This window comes from Anarhichas minor, unplaced genomic scaffold (assembly GCF_050575085.1).
Source record: "Anarhichas minor isolate MPS153535 unplaced genomic scaffold, ASM5057508v1 ptg000034l, whole genome shotgun sequence".
NCBI classification, from domain to species: Eukaryota; Metazoa; Chordata; class Actinopteri; order Perciformes; family Anarhichadidae; genus Anarhichas; species Anarhichas minor.
The window spans coordinates 914628-934555 of record NW_027466480.1 but is presented as its reverse complement, the minus strand read 5'-3'; the positions used below and the strand labels follow the sequence as shown (position 1 = coordinate 934555).

The window sequence follows — 19928 nt, the reverse complement described above, 5'->3', positions numbered from 1 at the left end:
GAGAGGCCTGATGGGTACTAGCTCCGGGGCAATATACGGTCAGGCCTATGGCTCGGGGCGACGCGCCGTCCACTTGTCTTTATACTCCTGCCTCTTTTGTCGCCCTGTTTTAAAAGGAGAATGGTGAGCTTCTGACTGCTCCCTACAGTGTTAAAAGCTGAGCCAGTTTTTTTCTCAAAACAAGTTAATTAAGCTCACACACAAAAGAATCCCACATCAAATGGCTTTTCACAACAGCTATAGCCATGACAGGCAGGCAGCAACCCCCCACGAAGCGCCCCGCTGAGCGATGCCTGAAAGAAGGAAGGAAAGAAAGAAGGAAGAGGAACCCAACTGACAAATCCTTTTTGGAGGTGAGCAAGAGTGCACCGGCTACGGTAGACCTTGAGATTTCTGGATGCGCGAATCACTATCGAGGCGATGAGTTGCATTGGCTTCATTAAAATGTAATTGAACAGGGCCCGTCATCGCACTTCTCCACATTAGAGCTGATACAATTGGCCAGTCGGTGAGCCGCTCTTGACATTTTGCTTCCCGTGTGATCGCACCTGGTTGAGAGCGTTTGGCATTTCACAGGGACGAATAATTAGGTAGCTTCACATTTGTTCTCTTGTGTCAGTGTGCTGCGACATAAAAAAAAAAAAGGTTTGCGGATTTACTTCTTGGTCCGCAGCTCTTCCAAGTTTTTCCAACCTCCCACTCGTCGTGTGATCGTTAAGGCGCTCTCAGCCACGTGTGACATTTCCAAGCGATGGATGATTAAATGTGCCGTGTAATTTGGTTTTAGCAGGTGACATTAAAAAGATACTTTTAGTTCCTCTGGACAAAAGGGGAAGCAAATCTGTCTCTTCTTACTGACACAAAATGAGCTCAGGTAGCCAAGCTGTGTAAAACCACCAGCAACTCCAAAGCTCATGCTGTCATTTGTCCAAAAAAAAAAAAAAGGACGTGCACCTTGTTCTGACAGCTTCGGTGAAGTGAGAACAGCACCTCAGGATTGCAGGCACGTTCAAACTTGCTCGCTGCTACGTCAACGTTGCTGGCATATAGAGGGGTCCATTTCCAGAAAGTAGTCAGGGCCGTGACTTTCAGCTGGCGTGCTGTGGTATGAACAGAAACTGTTTGCCTGGAGCCTTTTTCAAAATGGGGCTTCATCACACATATTTTCCACAAGCTCATGCATGTCGAGCCCCTGTCCAGCCGGGCCTCCGGCGCTCACATGCGTGGGGGGGTCAAGTTTCCAAGTTTAAACAAACAAACGGGAGACGACAGATTTAGGTCAGGATTTTTGCAAAATGATGCACGCAGCAGCAATTCAATTCTCTTGGTTTCCACTCGTAAGATGGAGCAGGGTGCTGTGTCAACACCCATTCAGCGGCTCAATATTTGCTCGCAGAAAGTACCGGCGAGTAACGACTCTGTTGTCTAATGCTGCCTCATGACTTTCTGAACAATGTGAAGCCTCCGAAAGTGCTGACAAGTTTGACGAGGCGCCTCTCTGACAGAGATGTTCTGGCTTGTCCTCGCATCATCGCGGTAAGAGCTCTCAGGCCTAGTCTGTCTGTCTGTCTGCCGTGTGCCGAGCCCAGGCCTGTGTTAGTTAGGGGAGCGCAGGTCGGCTCCGGGGCGAGAGGGGTTGGTCTTAAGGCTTTGTCCACACATCACCACAGCTGATTGCTCCACTGGATGGTTGGGATTCTCAGCTAAGACAGGGATTACTGACCCATGTCGGCTTCCCACCTTTACAGCAGCCACTTCGATGTTCGCCGGCCTGAACTCGGATGCCCCCAGAGGGTTGTGTGTGTGTGTGTGTGTGTGTTTCAGTTTGCTTGTGTCTAAAACCTTGAAAAGGTAACTTCAATATCTCTTTCAACAACCATAGAGAACTGTTTTATCTGCAAGGCGATGCATGTGCATGAGAACACACACAACAATGAGGGGAAATATGGTGCTCTCAGTGATGCCGGGTTGCTGGTGAATACATATATACATATAGTCTGTTTCCATTTATGTGACAAAATTCTTTGAGAAATCACCTTAGAATCAGGCTGCTGATGATCTGAAGGTAATTAGACTCCAAGAGGCCAGCTGGCACAGTGTCGCCTTGGTTATTAATCGCACCATTACACTTCAACTACATCATGATGTGAAAAAAGAATTGCACTGCCGACCTTTATCGGCGGATGTTTAGTAAAAATGATGCGAGTGGGAGATCGGCATTAATGCTTTCTAGTCACTGATTCCTGATAATGTTAATGTTCATGTTGTGAACAGCAAATCTGCAGAACTGGTGACGTTTACAGTACCAGTGCTAACAGCTAAAATACGGAGGTCCATTGGGTTACTTTATGGTGCGTTCAACTTTGATTCAGTAAAAATTTGAATTGGGGAAAGGTAAATTATTATTATTTTCATTATTAGTTATAACAATGTGTTCAAATGTAATCTTGTCAAATTTACTTTTGTGGAGACACTTGAAAAAATACAGTTGTTTGAAGGAGATGTTTTCACAGCAATATAAAATAGATAGAGAGGAATTATGGCCTGTTTAACTTCCTAACTCTAAGCTGCTTTTATTACATATTTTAAAATACTAAAGCAAAGTTTTTTTTAAATCAATAAAAATACAATAATTTCATCCTAATCATTTGAATTGTACTTTGTGTTTTTTATGCAACAGTATTGATGACTAGACAAAGTAACAGGATATCAAAGTAAAAGGATAACATTTAGAATTTCTGACACTTCCGACTGATTTCAGGGTGGATGAAATGATCTTTTGTGACATTGGTGAAAAAAATAGTCTGGACCCCTTTACCAGCTGCTATAACAAGACAAGACCAAAAACCATCTGCATCAGCTAGTATGGCTCATTGACGATCGGTAATCGTATCGGTTATAGGGGCATCTTTAAAAGTTAAATTTGGACCGAAAGGAAGATGGTGCACAGCTAGCGAACGAGCCTCCTGCTAGAGGGAAAATCCAAGCATGGAGGACGAGCCGGCATGATCGGAGGCATCTCGAACCGATAACTGAGGCATCTCCAACTTTCACCAATGAACCACAGAACCCTTCGTCTAAGGGTTGGGCAATCATATGTTCATTCGTTAAAGCTTCATTCATAACATTGATACTCACATTTAAATAATAAAAAAAGTTAGAGAAACATTGCGTGCAGCAGTCCAAGCTCTCTTCCCCTCTATCATTTTCTCTCTCAAACTCACACAGAGCCAGCGTTGTAGCGCTCCTCGACTCAAACTGTAATTGTCTGTCCTCAGTCCAGTTTTTATCGAACAAAATATTTTGCTAAAATCCATATTTGTTGTTATTTAGCCTTTCAAAAGCTATATTTTCACTGCGGTCAAAGAGCTGTGACTCGGACGTAGACTTTTCTTGGGAAGATATTGGTAAATGAGGCCAGATGTTTCTAAAAACTGGAGGCAGGAATAGGTCTCTTTGCCATAACTAAGTTAACTATGATGATATTGTGTAGTATGTTTTATGTGGAGGCAGGAAACTAGAATGATGAACTAGTAAGAGGATCATTTTCTTGATACATTAGCTACTCAGCTATGAAGCTAACATGATGCTAGCCTGCTGTGTTCAAGGTTGTTAAGTGACAGAACAGTTGATATTCTAAGTAGTTCACATCAAATTGAGATGATTTCTAAAATACTTAATCCTTCTTTGCAAGGAATATAATCTCCATGGGATTTCATAGAAGCCAGTAGGCATTCAGTTATTTCTACACTCTATTAATCTGAAACAGGTAGTTTAAATCACATCTATTTGTATGTGCTCTGTGAACAAAGTTCATAGATATTATCAATATTAAGTCAGTGACAGGATGCAGATATGGTAAGAGCTGCACATCTGCAAACATTCATGAACCATACATATTTGAAAAATAGGGACATATTTGAGATTATTTATACACTATCTTATCTTCCTATTTTCTGTCTCACGGAAAATCAGCACCATTTTCATATATGCACTCAGTTTTGTGATGAATTCAGCCTAGCTTAGCACAACACAGGATATAAATACTATGAAATATGTATGGTATAAACCATCCGTATGGATCTATATGTACTGCCTTCATGTTCACAGGATACAAACAAACGTAAAGAGATGGGGAAAAGAGCTACCAAGGTAAGAGCTGATATCAAGGCAACTGCAAACCCACTGGAGCAGAAAGCTAATAGAAATTCAACATTGTGTTGTTGTCATCAAACAGATGAAACCCCGGTCAACTCTGCACTAGTCCAGGCTCCCCCCAAAAAGATGGAGCCTTTACTTCCCTACTGATGCGGTGGGTACAGTCTATACTTTCTCTCGAGGCAACACACTTAAACAAATTTGAAGTCATATAAGACTTTAGGGACTTACCAACTTTATCTCTACAGGGCAACATGGTCAAGAAATGTTACCTACAGAAAAAGTCTTACAACAACTTTGACAAGGTCAGTACAAACATTTTACCAGTTGATTATGGCTTTCACCATCCACAATTGAAAACTAGCGTATCTAAAGATTACACAGTGACATACTTTTGGGCTCACTTTGCCAAGTCTGTATGAGCCTCTGCGTAACCTGCTGCACCCATGGTGTTGTAATCCTCTCAGGAAGATGTTATGAAAGCCTGCTCTTGACCAGGTACCATCTCGTCAACAAAAATACAAAAAAAAGCATTTTCTCTTGTCAAGTTTTGTTTATCCTGCGGCTTGTGGTCACCGAGGTGTTTGGGCTCATGTCTTTCTTCAGGCAGACTTTCAAATGTGTGCTGTAGAAGATAACCCTTTTCATGGTGACCATGGCTACCATTTGCTTTTACAAGAAATACTACCTTCTGCCAATTACGAGCAAATGACCACAAGAGTACTTGGCAATGAGCCAATCAAATCGTAGCGGGGCAACAGGCAACTAGCCGCATGTGGCATCAAATTTGTGCCATTCACTTTCAGTGCCAAAGGCATTGGGCATGCACATTATCCTTTTCCCACTGTCAAGGGACTTAACATTGCAAGCGTGGAGATGTTCTCATGTAGCGGCCTCTTGAGCCAAAAGCAATTAAAACACCATTTAAAACTGTTCTATCCAGCCCCTGGCCTTAGATTATGTCATGTTACTGCATATACATTTCAGTCATGTTACAAACGACTACTAAAACCGCACTTTCAGGCCATATACTGGTGCATCTCAATGAATTAGAATATCATCGAAAAGTTAATTTATTTCAGTAATTCAATTCAAAAAGGGACACTCGTATATTATATAGATTCATTACACACAGGGTGATATATTTCAACTGTTTATTTCTTTTAATTTTGATGGTTAAGGCTTACAGCTAATGAAAACCCAAAATTCAGTACCTCAGAAAATTAGAATATTACATAAGACCAATTCAAAAAAGGATTTTTAATACAGAAATGTTGGCCTACTGAAAAGTATGTCCATGTACAGTATACAGTATGCACTCAATACTTGGTTGGGGCTCCTTTTACATGAATTACTGCATCAATGTGGCGTGGCATGGAGGCGATGAGCCTGTGGCACTGCTGAGGTGTTATGGAAGCCCAGGTTGCTTTGATAGCGGCCTTCAGCTCGTCTGCATTGTTGGGTCTGATGTCTCTCATCTTCCTCTTGACAAAACCCCATAGACTCTCTCTGGGGTTTAGGTCAGGCGAGTTTGCTGGCCAATCAAGCACAGTGATACCGTGGTCATTAAACCAATTAAATGGACTTGAAACAGGAACAAATGCTCAGAATGGCTCTTGAGAAAGCCTTAAGAAATGAGAAATCATCAACAGCTACTCTTGAAAAAGCTCTAGCTCAGGAAAAAAATCTTCAGGCTACACAGCAAAAGCAGCTGAACTCGGCAAAAGTCCAGCTGGAGGTGGAGACTCTGGCATCTGAGCTCAAGAGCTGTGAGAAAGTTAAGAAGCAGAGAAGAGATTTAGCGCAATGTAATCGAAAGCTGCAAGAGCACATAGAAACAAATGACAAGCTGGCTCTGGAGAAAAACAAGGAGATACAGGAGCTTCAGGACCGCATCATTTGAGCTGCAAAAGAGACACCTGTGCATGAACGCCTCTCAGATCCAGGTGCAGAAACGTCAACAAGAGGTGAGAGCCAAAGACCAACAGCTGCTCTCGCTGAAGACAAAGGCCAAGCAGCCGTCTGCTGACCTCGTCGAAGAACAAAACAGGAGCTCGTGTCTGCAGATCGATGTCGCGGCAGCTCAGTCCAAACAGACGAAAGCGGAAGAGGAAAGTGTTCGTCTAACCCGTGAGATCAAAGAGATCAAATCCTCTCTGGTGGCACAGAAAGCTGATGTGATCCAACTCGAACAGAGACTCGAAGCTAAGACCAAGCACACATCAGCTCTGATCACGCAGGTGCAGGCTCTGGGAGAGAGCTTCTGACGTTGAAAGAGCAAAGAATCAATCAGCTGACGTCTTATTTCACACTAAGACACACCAAAGATCATTTTGGGACACTTGCATGTTAATGTATTTACTTTGTGATGGGACACGAAAATGGCAGCAAGGAGAAGCATCAATATGTGGAGCTACTGTATGTTCTCCTTCGTCCTCTCTCTCTCTCAACCCAACAGGTCGAGGCAGATGGTCACCCACCCAGAGCCTGGTTCTGCCTGTTAAAAGGGAGTCTTTCTTCGCCACTGTCGCTCCAGTGATTGCTTGTGTGGGTAATTGTTGGATCTCCGTAAATAACAATATCATAAAGCGTGCAGTTCTTTTTTCAGCAACCATGTTATCAATGTCAAGTACCTTTTATGTAAAGCAATAGACTGCAGCACTGCCCAAGACAAATGTCCCATCAGGGGCAATAAAGTTTACTATCTTTACTTGATTACATTTATTTATTGCACTTTATTATATATTCAAAAGCACTGATCCTGTTCTGGGCATTACTATCATGTTAGAATTCTCCTACAGGCACTTGTTTTAATATTTAAATATGATTAAGCATAACAATTGGCCTCATTCGCCAACTGTTCTTAATTAATAAGAAATTTCTTCATAAAACCCACTTTGCGATTTGTTCTTTGGTAAAGAAGAGAATCTATAAACTTACAAAGATTTCAGTGTTGACATGTTTGTGCAACATAATTGGTTATTGCGTTTTTGTCAATTTTAGCTTGCTGTTTTTAGTCTTTATAATGAGCTAAGCTATCCGGCTGCAGCTTCATATTTAATGCAGAGATTTGACAATAGTATCAATATTCCCATCAAACTCTCGGCAAGAGAGCATGTAAGTGTGTTCCCCAAAATGTAGAACTATTCCTTTAATGATGTTAAAATCATAGATATGGACAACATACTCTTTCTACCAGTTTACTGCACAATACAAGAAATATTTAATAATAATTTCAATGGCCTCCAGTGCAGAAAGTATTAGTCAAGCGAATGCCAATTATTTACATTTTCCAACTTCTTGAATGCAATGACATGTTGATGATTTCATGTTTTGTATCATTTCAATTTTTGTTTCATACTGATGGTCAAACAAAACTCGGCATTGAGTTGAAGCTGCAACATTGTTAGTATGTCTTGTGTTTTTATAAAGGAAAATCTTTTAAATTATGGCATATGTGATTTTATTCTATTTTCTTGTAGTCTTGGACTTTTGAGTCCATACTTCTTGTTAAGTAGAAAATAATTTTCAGTAACAACACAGCTGTCGCGTTGAAAGAAGAGTCCCATTGTGCGATCCACCTTTTGCCATGTGAATGGCAAGATACAAAACCTTTTTAGTTCACGGATTAATAGAAAAGACCCCCGTTACAAAGTCTGACAACTCAATAGCTGACATTCCAGTGTACAGTGTACAATCGAGCTGTTTCATTCCACAGCTCAATGGCTAACATTCCAGTCTACAGTACACAATCAAGCCATCTCATTCTGCTATGTTACAGGCTGAAGTTTCCATTGTGTCAGGGTAGTTAGCCCCAGAGACAGACAGAGCCAGCCAAGAGAGGAGTTAGGGCTGTCCGTCAGACTCTAATGTCTCCACACAACAGCCCAAACCTAAACTGACAGGCACACACCATACTGACAGCCCACTAACAACATGCTATTGTTCCCTCGCAAATGGCCAAGACACACCTTTCAGAGCTCACATAGAGAGAGACGGAGTGGCAGAAAGAAGACTCAGAGACAACCTCATATTGTGGGCCTCAGCACGAAGGGGCAACATACATATGTCACATATAGATACAATCTTCTATAACAATATATAATTTTACACTGTGATCATTTGAGAAACTGATTATAGATTAAAAAATAACCAGATGCTGATATCTATGTATGCTCCATGATATGCAACACTACCTCCAACGGCCTAATGTATCACTAATTCCATTCATTATACGTACAGCTATAGTTCAGTAGGTATAGCTGGTTGCTCATTAATCACCAGATTGTTGGTTCGATCCTTGGATCCTCCTGTCCATGTCTCGTTGATCTTTTGGAGCTCCATGTGAGTGAAATGTGAGCCTGTCATTTCAACTGTTTGGATTAAAACCAGGCAGTAACCTTCGCGTTTGAAAAGTAAAGGAAATGCTGAAGTTCCTTAAACTTGCATTCTCTCTAATGGCCATCAGGGGGCGACTCCTCTGGTTGTAAAAAATAAGTCTGATCGTATAAAAGTCTATGAAAAAATGACTATTTCTCACTTGATTTATTACCTCAGTAAACATTGTAAACATGAGTTTATGGTGTCAATCGCTATTTTGAAGTCTTCAATGCAGCATGATGTTCATTTTGTGTTGACAGGTCGCTACCACAGTTTTGTGCAGTCTGGATGTTGTCCTTGTTTTCGTCTTAAAACTTTATCCCTTTCACAGTCGGTTTTTATGTGTTTATGACAGTTAATTGTAATCATTTTGGTTGCCTAAAAAAGTCTGGCCAAACAAACCAATGGGTGATGTCATGGTTACAATGTCCACTTCTCATATACAGACTATGGCTGAAACTCATCTGGTGGAGAAGGGGTTTAAGATAGAGGGACAATGGAACAACATAGTGTCAGAGCTAGCCTTTCCCTTTTTATTCAAACTGGAAAAACTATGGAAAAAAATGTCCGTCTGACCAATTGCATACCCCGTTCCCCTTATGCATTTCTGAGAAAACTAGCTACCCTTGCTGATTGGATGATTGTGATACCAAAACAGATGAGAAGATTATGGATTTAAAAACATTTCTGAAAAAAAAGTCCATTGATAAAGATTAAGCTGTTTGATGACTTTTTAAAATACAACTGCTGTAGAGTAAGATTAGCAGCTTATCACTCAATTGAGACAGCAGAGGCTCGGTGAGTGAACTTCAAGTCGTCTACTATGTAACATGGTGAGCTACATTATTTTCCCATCAGTTCAAAAATAATTTCACATTAGTTCTAGTTCATTTGAAGTTAGCCTTCGGAGGAAGCAAAGCTTAAACTTAAAGGAGTAGCTTCGTAGCATGCTATAAATGGTTTCCCAAAATGTCTTTTGGCCAATTTCTATCTTCTCACAGTACATATTATCACATTACCCAATCTTTAAGGACTTGAATAGACATGTAAGCATTTGACTCACCTGCATGCACACATACACACACGAATGCTAAAGCACATCTCTCAGCTGTGTCCTCTCATGCACGCACTCACTCAAGTGAGGAACTAAGGCAACAGCCTGTCCTCTCGGGGTAATATCCAGTGGATGCCTTCCAAAAATATCTGATCCCCTAAAGGCATAGTTCGCTCAAAAGTAAGTCTGCTGATGTTTTCCAAAGGAATCTGATTTCGAGCACAATCCAGCACCAAGCACTGTCAATATGCATCTGGTTTAATGAGAAGAATAATGGGACGGTGAGACGATGAAGACGCCCTGTGTTGCTATGTAAACGCTTTGCCCAATGTGGAAATGAGAATTTCACTGTATTGCACATTCATCAGCTGCCATTTTGACAGAAATGACTGTGTGTTTGTGTGTCGTCATGGATTCTTATTGCCTCAGCCTGTCATTAACCCCTCAGTATGTTGTAATAGCCCCTGACAAATGAGCGTATATAATGATGATACTGTATCTACATTCTGTCTGCGCTGATGAAGGTTGGAGTATAAGTATGTATATATTTATATTTCTTTAGTGCCCATTAGCTCTTGGGTTTAGACCAGGGGTGGGCAAACTTTTTGGCTCGGGGGCCACATTGAGTTTTAAAATTTGACAGACGGGCCGGGCCAGTAGCAGATGAATGGAGTGTTTGTGTGAACTAATATAAATTACAAGTACAATTTAATTTCAGTGGGTACAGTGTTGTTGGTCACCCTTTTTAACCAGTGCGTCAACGTTTGGTGTCAGTTTGGTTGTAGCAATTCTCAGAACAGATCTGAGGTGTTCATCAGTTAGCTGGGATCTTACAAGGTATTTTTTTTTTTTATCGCATTAATGTATATTTTATCATGCACTTAATTATTAAGCAGTCATTTTCGACAGTGTTTTTAGTGCAAAGGTTAATGACTGTGGTCTTTTTAGCAGTTTGAGTCTTTGACCGGATCATACAAATGTTTGATTGTCACATCTAACATTATCAGAGCTCTGCTCTGTCATGTCTTTCCTTGTCTCTCCCCCCTGTGTCACGGTGTGGGTGCATCTCACTGCAGTCAGGAAACGTATCAGAATACCCTTATTTTATTGGCTAAACTGCATCACGTGACGTGATTTACAACGCATTGGTCGGTGTTTTTCCTGCACCGCTGAACAAGTGCCGTAAATGCTGGAAAGGAGCGTGAATAACTCCGCTGCATAAAGCAAAGTCCCGCGACCCACTGAAAACGTGTCCGCGACGAACCACCAGTTGAGAATCACTGGTCTGCAGGATCGTGACGAGCGGTGAACAGCTGTTTGTGTGGCGTGTCTTACGTCTCTTCCTGTTTCCTTCACCTACATTCCCCTAGGTCCTAAGCCCCTCCTCGTACAGCTTATTATCACCCTCTTTGCACCAATGTACATTTATAACAAATACCACACATATTACACGGTAATCAGCGTTGCATATGTGTCAAACTCTATCGGTGCATCTCCGGTTCTTTAATGTAACGTAACTGGAGCGACGGAGCCTCTCCCAGCAGACTGTTGTGCTAGCAAGCAGGCTCGCTCGCGAGCTGTACCCAGAATGCAGTTCGGCGGTGAAATTTTATAAATGTACAATTATTAGTGTTACAAATTGTTTATGTGTCACAGACTGTTGTGTGCTGTTGTGTTTTTCTCTGTTAAAGAGCGTTAGTTGTGTGTTGTTAATTGTTGCGTTATAAAGTTATGACCATGACTAGGGTTCCCTCTCAATACATATAAGAGAACTAGCGCTGACCGGCAAAGAATACATTTAGCTGCCTGTTGAAAGCAGACAGCAGTTGTTTCGGATATGCACCGGTATAATGGTGTGTGAAGAATTCATATCATACGGGAAATTAAAACCGGTATACCACCCAGCCCTATTCTTAATTATAATATGGACAATTTTGTACCAATATTTGACGGGCCGGATTAAAACGCCCAACGGGCCGTAGTTTGCCCATGCCTGGTTTAGACCATTATGACTCTCGGAAAACACATGGAAATAGTGTAGTTCCATCAAAAAAAGGAGTGACATCTGATACCCTACCTTCTGTCGAATCTCTTCCTCCATCTTGATGGGGGAGCCGAACTCAGCGACCTGACGGACGCCCTCGCTGGCGTAGCCCCCGTACTCCCATAGCACGTAGCCTCTGGAGTGAGACGCACCAATCAGAGCAGACCAGTGGTTGGCTCGTCCTGAAAGACATTTTAGTTGTTTTTTCATTCAGGTTTGAGTGGTTTGAATTGAAGTGGAGACTTAAACTATGTTTTACACTTTTGTACAGATTAAAGAAAAGATAAACAATATCTATTTGTTCGCTTTAGGTAGCGCCAAGCTAGCTGTTTCCCTGTTTCCAGTCGTTATGCTAAGCTAAACTAACCAGCTGCTGACTGTAGATTCAAAATGTCAAACAATTTCTTTCCACGTTGTTATTTCAGAAAGATGACTTTGTATTTTCTGACAAAACCCTTCTTGCTACAACCCAGTGGCGCATCCAGACTTTTTTGACAGGTGGTGGCCAACGGTTTGAACTCACTTGGGTAGTCTTTGGGATGTACTTTCTCTGACCAGTTGCCGAGGAAGGTGAGTCTGTACTTGGCTGTTCCGCAGGCGCAGCACTCCATAGCGGGAGCTTCTGTGGCCTCGCCGAACACACGCTCTACAGGGAGACGGGACGTGAACATGAACAAACACAATTTTAAGGACAGACAATGCACGAGCCAAATAAATGATAGAAAACAGAGTTCAGGAGCGAACAGGCAAACAGAGATCCGCCAGTGCGCAAGATTTGACATTAATGAACACCTGCATAAATTACCAGTGAAATGACTACAATTTGGAGCCAGTGAGAATGTCACAAAAACAAACATCCCTGGAATAAACTGGTATTTAAATGACACATTAGCTTTGACGCAGATTTATAAATATTCAAATATTGGTCCCGACAAATGTTTTGCAAAGATAGGTCAAGGGGAGTACTTGAATATTTATGAGTCGCCAAATTATTCGGAAGAAAATCCTCACTTGACATCCGAGTTATAGCAGGATGAGTCAAACATCGGAGGCGCCTTGATTGGCTTGCATAACATGGAAAATTTGATTCGGGAGAGGAGAGGAAGATTTAATGAGTCAAAATCCCCTGAGATGAAGTTTGAAACACATGTCCGGGCTCTGTTTTTTTTTATTGCACAAAAAACGTGAGCTTCGAAGCTAAAAGAGTCCTGTTGCCTTGCTGTCTCACTGGTATTTATTTTTTTAAACAAGGTATGAAAGGCTCGGAGCAGTTTTGCTCCAAAGGGGGGGGGGGGGGGATTAACATCAGATGGAACAAGGGATAATGGCACCATAATGGCACCAAAATGGGCGGTCAAGGATGAAAAGAAAAGATGACGGGCAGCTGTCATTACCTTTCTCACACAGTCGAATTGTGAGAGAGCCTTCATCCTGGAAATAAATGACTCTCTTCTGGACAATACTGGCCCTGGAGAGACAGAGTGGGCAGGAGAAAGAAAAATTAATTATGAATTGGATAGTAAGAGAGGTGCAAAGATTGTATTACATGGATACTGTAGTGTTTTGTTTTTTTCCAATATCTGATCCATGTAATCCTTGGTGAGAGGGAAAGGTAATGAGTTCCCTGATGTTTCATAGTGGACACGAAGTCCACATCTTTTCCACAGAAACAGCGTTGTATTCTCAGGACCTCATGACTCAATCACACTGCAGCAGTACAAAATGTAACAGAGCGATCATGCCCACAGACATGAAGGAGAGACAGAGCTGGAATTACAGTGGGAAGCAGGAATATACAGTAGGTCTTTACACAGACCGTGGACAGACCCCAATTCTAACTTATGAAGTAATATTGACTGGAAAGGAAACTGTACCAATGAAAATAGGTTGTTTTACCAAAGGCAGTTACATTCCTCTTCAGTAAAAAATGAAATACATTTCTCATATTGCGCAGACAGAGCTGTAAATCTGTGTGATGCCACTCCTATGGAAATGCTGAGGTGAAAAGGAAGATGAAAAAAATTGTCAGGGCAACAATAAGGCCTTGCAACACTTTAACAATAAGTTTGCAATAGTTTTACATTCCACTGCAATAAAATTTGCAAACAATCCCAGTACTTTTACATTCCCTTTAAACAGTTGTAGGTTTGCACCTACATTTTCCTCAGATAAAATACCTCACCTCTGGCACAAACTGTTTTTAGCATTACACAAACCTTGTTTTACATTTTAGAACTAACATCACCTGTTAGTAACCGAGTTTGCTCTGCTGGGGAAAACAGCACTATCTTGGTTTATATTTACGTCCTGGTAATAGCTGGTTGTACAGGTCTTGCTTTTGACACGTGGACTATGGCCCTGTGATACGGTCCACTGCAGCAACAACAAAAAAAGATCTGCAGAGAGCTTGAAATGGTTCAGGATCTTTCCTGTCTGAAGGTGGACGACAGGCTGAAATACAGTCCCTTAACCTTTATATATGCAAGACAGTGACAATGAATAAAGGTAGCCATTGCATGGTTATGGGTGTGTGTATGCTGCAGCACTGCTGATAATATCACAGGTTGGTACTGGACCTTGTTTTATTTATTTGTTATTTACATGTTAAATAGGCAGTAAATATATATTATATCTATTTAAGTATGTATGTGCATATGTATAAAATGTTATGTTTAGTTATGTTTGATTAATGGCTTAAAATTGTTATAGTTGTTGTAGTTCATGTTGTGATAACCGGAAACAAATGAATAAATAAACCAATCAGAGACAGGAATACATGCAAAGGAGAAATACGTAGATAAAAATGTCCATGTAACAAATGGTTGCCAATATAAACAGATGCTGGTGCAACGGAGAGCCACTATAAGAGTCTTATAGGCTTTGTGGCCAGGAACAACTACCCGAGACTACCCTACCTAGTCATAAACATGCTACCCTAGAGGGGAGCATGTTTATGTTCCTTCAGCCTTATGCTCCTTCAGCCTTATGTTCCATCAGCCCTATGTTCACTCAACCCTATGTTTCCTCGCCCTATGTTCCTATTCCATGAGTGGGTGACCGTGGCTAAGTGGAGAGCAGGGCCGTCCTGCAATCAGAGGATAGGTGGTTCGATCCCCGGCTCCACTAGTCGCATGTCAATGAGCAAGACACTTAACCCCAAATTGCTCCCGTAGCTGTGCCTACGGTGTATAGATACTGAATTGTAAATCGCTTTGGATAAAGGCGTCTGCTAAATAACTGTAATGTAATGAGCACTATGTTCACTCAACCCTATCTTCTCTAAATCATATGTTTCCCTCAACCCTATGCTCCTGCAGGCCTATGTTCCCTTAAGATCAATACCTCCGCCGGTGCCATGCCATTGCTCCGACGGCCCATTATTCCAAAACCCACAAATATCCCATTGGACCTAAAGCCCTGTTAACCGGAAAACAAATGGCGTTTGTCCAGAAAGCCCATTGCTCCCAGTATGCAGAATGACGTCACGCAAAGTGATGTCACTTTGCGGTTGTGATATTATTCTTTTAATATCTACCCTGGGGAAGGCATGACCAGCCCTGCTCTGCCTCAGGTTGGCTTATCCTAATATTCTAAACCAAGAAGAGTCTTTCTGTTATCGGATATTGCTTGCAAGATATCAGCGATAACAGATTTTAACATGAGGCTAAGGAAACATAGGGCCTAACTTGGTCAAATCATTGGTGGTGAGGGAACGTAGGCCTGACTCTAAAAAGATAAAGATAATTATAAATGAAAACATGTCACTGAAACTACATCATGTCTTTCCATTGCTGAAGTAGGCCTGAAAGAAGAAATTATACGAGATTCGTGGTATCCTCATATCTTACAGTAGCTTCAGGTAATATTCATTTTGAGTTGATAATTCTAGATGTAATTTTCATAGCAATTAATTGGTCTGTACCCAAATTACATTTGAGAATTGCTATCTTGCCGTCTGAGGCCAATTTGTGATTTGTGATTTTGGGCTGTACTAAATAAAATTGTATTGAATCTTCAGTAGAAGCAAAGTTTGTGGACAGCAGACATCCCAACTGTGACTGCTGCAAAGTCTAAGGATAAGCAAGCTTATATTATATAAATATCTCTAATGTAGCAGATTTTTGCTTTGAAGAATGTCATCAAAATACTGTCTAATAGATATTTGTATTACATAAATTGAAATATGTAGCAATTACATAACTGCTATTTTTTCTAAATGCAGTCTGTGTCACAGCAGTAAGGTCTCGTCTTTCAGAGACATGATATGAAAGTGGAGGGACTGCCGCCATTAAGTAGGAGTTATCTGTTATATTGCTCCTATCAATCTTACACAGACTGAATGGTGCAATATAGCCCGCAACATGGGTTGACTGCTTGGGCATGAAATTGAAAAACAAAAGGGAACTAAACAGAATTATTGAGTACGTTTTTTAATAGTTTCAATGAGGCCATTGGTCAACTGGTTTATCTATCAAATAAATCCATCAATAAATCCAACGATACATCTGTTCACTGAGATTTGAGTGAAATACGATTCACACCTACAGTTACACCTACTGCTGGTCCCTGTTTAAGATATCCCCTTCTTCACTAGACCTGTCTGTTCAATCTGTGCATCAGTTTGAGTGTCTTCTCAGCTCGATTTTGAAAATGTGTCAATTACAGGCCATTACACCTCAGAGAAGGCAGAGATATGTGTGGGAGGGAACAAGTTCTAACAACGTTGCTGCATTTCCCTCTGGTCCTAAAGAGGTCATAGATTAATATATAGCAATGGAGCTAGAGTCTAAAAAAGGACATTTCCCACTTAGGTTATAATTTAAAATGAGCTTAACCAAAGCCATAACGTTTTTCAGATGCCTGTTTAAGATGCCTAACCCTATACAAATGGGTTTTAAACTAGGCATCAACTTGAATTTTAATTAAATTGGAATCTTTCTGAATTTCACATTTAAACATCTACTCTAGACAGTCTCTGAAAGTTTAAAACCTGCAATTATTGACTTTTCATTATGGCCACTTGAAGGCAGTGAAGCTCGTTACAAATATAAGACTGACATTTCATCACCTTATATAGTTTGCAATGCATTAGAAAATCAATATATTTACAAATCCAACAGGCACAGATAATTCATTTACAGTCTCTACCAACTCCTGAGAAAAGCATCTGGTTCTTTACCTGCTAAACACTCCAGTATGTTGTTGTCTGTGTGCCGCTTGATGCTGGGCAGGTATTGCATTGTGGCTTTATAAGATTTTTTCTGACCAAAACAAAACAGTGAAGTTGAAGGCTTTGAAACCAAAACGACAAGCTGAAAGACACAAAACTGTCTGTAGAGGTGAGGGGAACTGCGGAGTTGGGTAATAGTTCTCTGTGGGTTTTATTTACTACTAGTGCAGTGGCTGTTCGAGACTGTCATGAATGGGGAAATTAGCTATGGAGCCCGAAACAGTCTTTTCGTACCAGGCATTTTAACATGGGGAGATTTACGGCTCTCGAGATACACAAAGAACACACACATACAGACAGACAAACAGATTGCTGAGAGTTAGATGAACAATTCATTCCACATTACGCTCAGTCATTTAATCTCTTGTCATTACAAAAACAATTGCAATTTTTTAAGGTGCTCAATTTCAAATTCAGAGTATATCAATGAGGGATTGCCTCTGCGCGCGCGACTTTCAACATGGCAACGGCTGAGCCGGCAGCTAGAGGCTGACGGTCCTAACAGTGCGAACAGTGGCAACAGTGCTGGCAGAGCTACCACTATTCACCTGAGGGGGAACCGGAGAGTGGGCGATACGCTTCTGGTTTAGTTTTTCCCCTTTTATGTCCCATCCTGTATTTATCAGTATGGTACTGCTGATGACCACACGTTAAACTGTGTTGACTCCAGGGAGTGTTTAACTCCAACAACTTATAAATGATAAAAGACAGAGCTCGACTAAAAATCTCCCCGACAGCGAGATTCGATCGCTGCCGTTTCCCTTTGCCATTTCCCCTCTTGATTGTGGGAGAGAGCACCAGGCATCTCCCTTTAGATCTGGACTCTCACATTGAGTAAGCCAACCCTCGTGTAGCTCGTCTCTGGAGAGGTCCTCTCTCTCTCTACGACTGTTCATTCAAGTAGCACACCCCGTCGAGCTGCTGTGGCGATATTGCCACCGGCACTTGCTGATGTTCAGTAAATATTTGGCAGCCCCATGTAAAGCAGATGCCTCCAAGACGGCGCTGTACTCTGAATAAACATTGAAATAACGAAACGACAATACGATTGTTGCCTATGGTAGGAGAGAAAATATGTATTGATAAACACTAATCTTGATGCACTTTAAACAAAGAATATTAATTCTTCCATATCTATATTTACCCATCTTTTCCCGACCTGCCATACTGCTGTTGACACCCCCCCGCGAAACCCCACAAGTTCCCACTTTAAGTTACTGTAAAAAAAAAAATGGTTCATTCAGTTTTTTATTGTTTATCTATTTCCATATATACAAAGAATATGAGTGTGTAGACGGTACAAGGCAACCAAAACACAAATTGTTAATTGATTGGTAAGGATACAGAATTCCTCGCTAAATGAAAATATGATTTCTATAAAGTTGCTCCTCTGTATTCAAATGATAAATTTGTCCAGAATGAGTCTGTAGAATATGAATACAAATTAGTTTGTAAAAGAGAATTACAAGGACAGAAATCAATTCCTCTTGATAACAGCACAAAGACTTTAGAACATAGTTACAACTATTGCAATGAAACTAAATTAAAAGTAAGGCCATATATTGCAATTTTTTTAAACCTTATTTGAATGAAACCTGTTATAATAGAAAGAAAACGCTGCTGTATTCATAAATCTGAGTGAAAGAGTTACTTTTGCATGTATCATGTCAATACTTTTTGTGCAAAGCCTAATAAATAAATATACGCATTTTTTTACAATCATTACAAAGTTATTACAATTAATACTACGGGCGGCATTAAAGTCAGTAAGAGTAAAAGTAATTTGGATTTATTCTGTGGGGACCAAAAAAATGTAGTGTAGGTGGCTTTTTTGATGGCTGAAAGCTGCATTGTGAACGATGTTTTTAGCTTAGGGTGGAGGTTAGATAGAAGGCCTGAGTCTAATGCTCACATTTCACCACTGCTTGACGGCGGCACTACACATAAGGTCAAAAGTTGGGCTGGACGATATGGAGAAAATCGAATATCCCAATATTTTTGACCAAACACCTTGAAATAAATAGTTCAACAACAATGTCGGGTTCACCACCGGTGATTTTACAAAATATTTACACAATGACATTTTTGATGAATAATCATCAATAAAGTGGGTAGAGGCAAATAGAACAGCTGGTACGTTCAGAAAATGACATCCCTTTACTGTAATGCAGCCTCATTACAACCAGGAAAAGACAACACTTATTCCAATATTACGATATCAAAAATCTAAGACCAAGAATCATCCTCTGGGAGCATAAACCTCCATGCAAATCTTTGGTAAATCAGGTCAGTATAGCAGGCGAGGTATCGAAGCGTCAAACTGACAAACTTGCTGTCCCAAAAAACAATAAGGGATACAGAGAGAATGGATTCATATCAGCTCGAGTTTACTTATGTATTCATTATTCGTGGGTCTTCACAGTTGACATCAAACAGCAGCCCAGGCGGCCGGCTTTCCGACAGCTGAGCACACTTGAAATAATCTAGTCCCTGTGATCAATACAAAAAGGCTCGTCTCTGTCTGTGACTGCGTCAAGACACAACAGTTTAGATCATGCTGTCAAGCAGCTTTCCTGGAGTCTCTCAGTTAAACTTGTGTTGTCACAGAGCGAACAGACGACTGGTGGCCTCTTCCTCGTCCCGGAGCGCTCCAAGTAACAGCGGGCAGAATACTGATGGGAAGAACCAGCTGGAAGGTCGGTGTGAGGTGAAGACGTGATGGAACAGACGGTCGGAGGGCAGTGACTGAGCGAGAGGAGGAACGTTAAGTGTGAGCTCGATAACGAGATGAGGAGTGATCAACAGAACAGCAGAACTTAGATTGGAAAAACAGTCTACCTCACCCTCTTTCTACTCACAGAAACTCACTTTCCTCTCATCCTTCCGTCTCTTTTGGCTCCGGGTGGAACTTTTTCAGGACTTTCTGGAGATTAAAGTATAGATTTAGGCTGAGCTCATCAGTGCTACCAGAAGGACCTTGGTGACCTGGGGTGGAAATCACAAATAACAAACGCACAGCCTTCACACTCACAACCTCACACATGGCGCTCGTGTATACAGGC

General features: G+C 41.1%; 1 protein-coding gene across 1 annotated transcript in view; it reads right to left on the bottom strand.

The window, feature by feature from the left end:
- Positions 1 to 19928, bottom strand: part of LOC142965582 (spondin-1-like) — a 102583-nt gene that overhangs the window by 56608 nt on the left and 26047 nt on the right. The window contains exons 4-6 of the mRNA XM_076106585.1: positions 13031 to 13104; positions 12160 to 12282; positions 11670 to 11818 (exon numbers count right to left, since the gene is read on the bottom strand). Coding sequence (XP_075962700.1) covers positions 11670 to 11818; positions 12160 to 12282; positions 13031 to 13104 — 346 coding nt within the window. The remainder of the gene's footprint in view (positions 1 to 11669; positions 11819 to 12159; positions 12283 to 13030; positions 13105 to 19928) is intronic.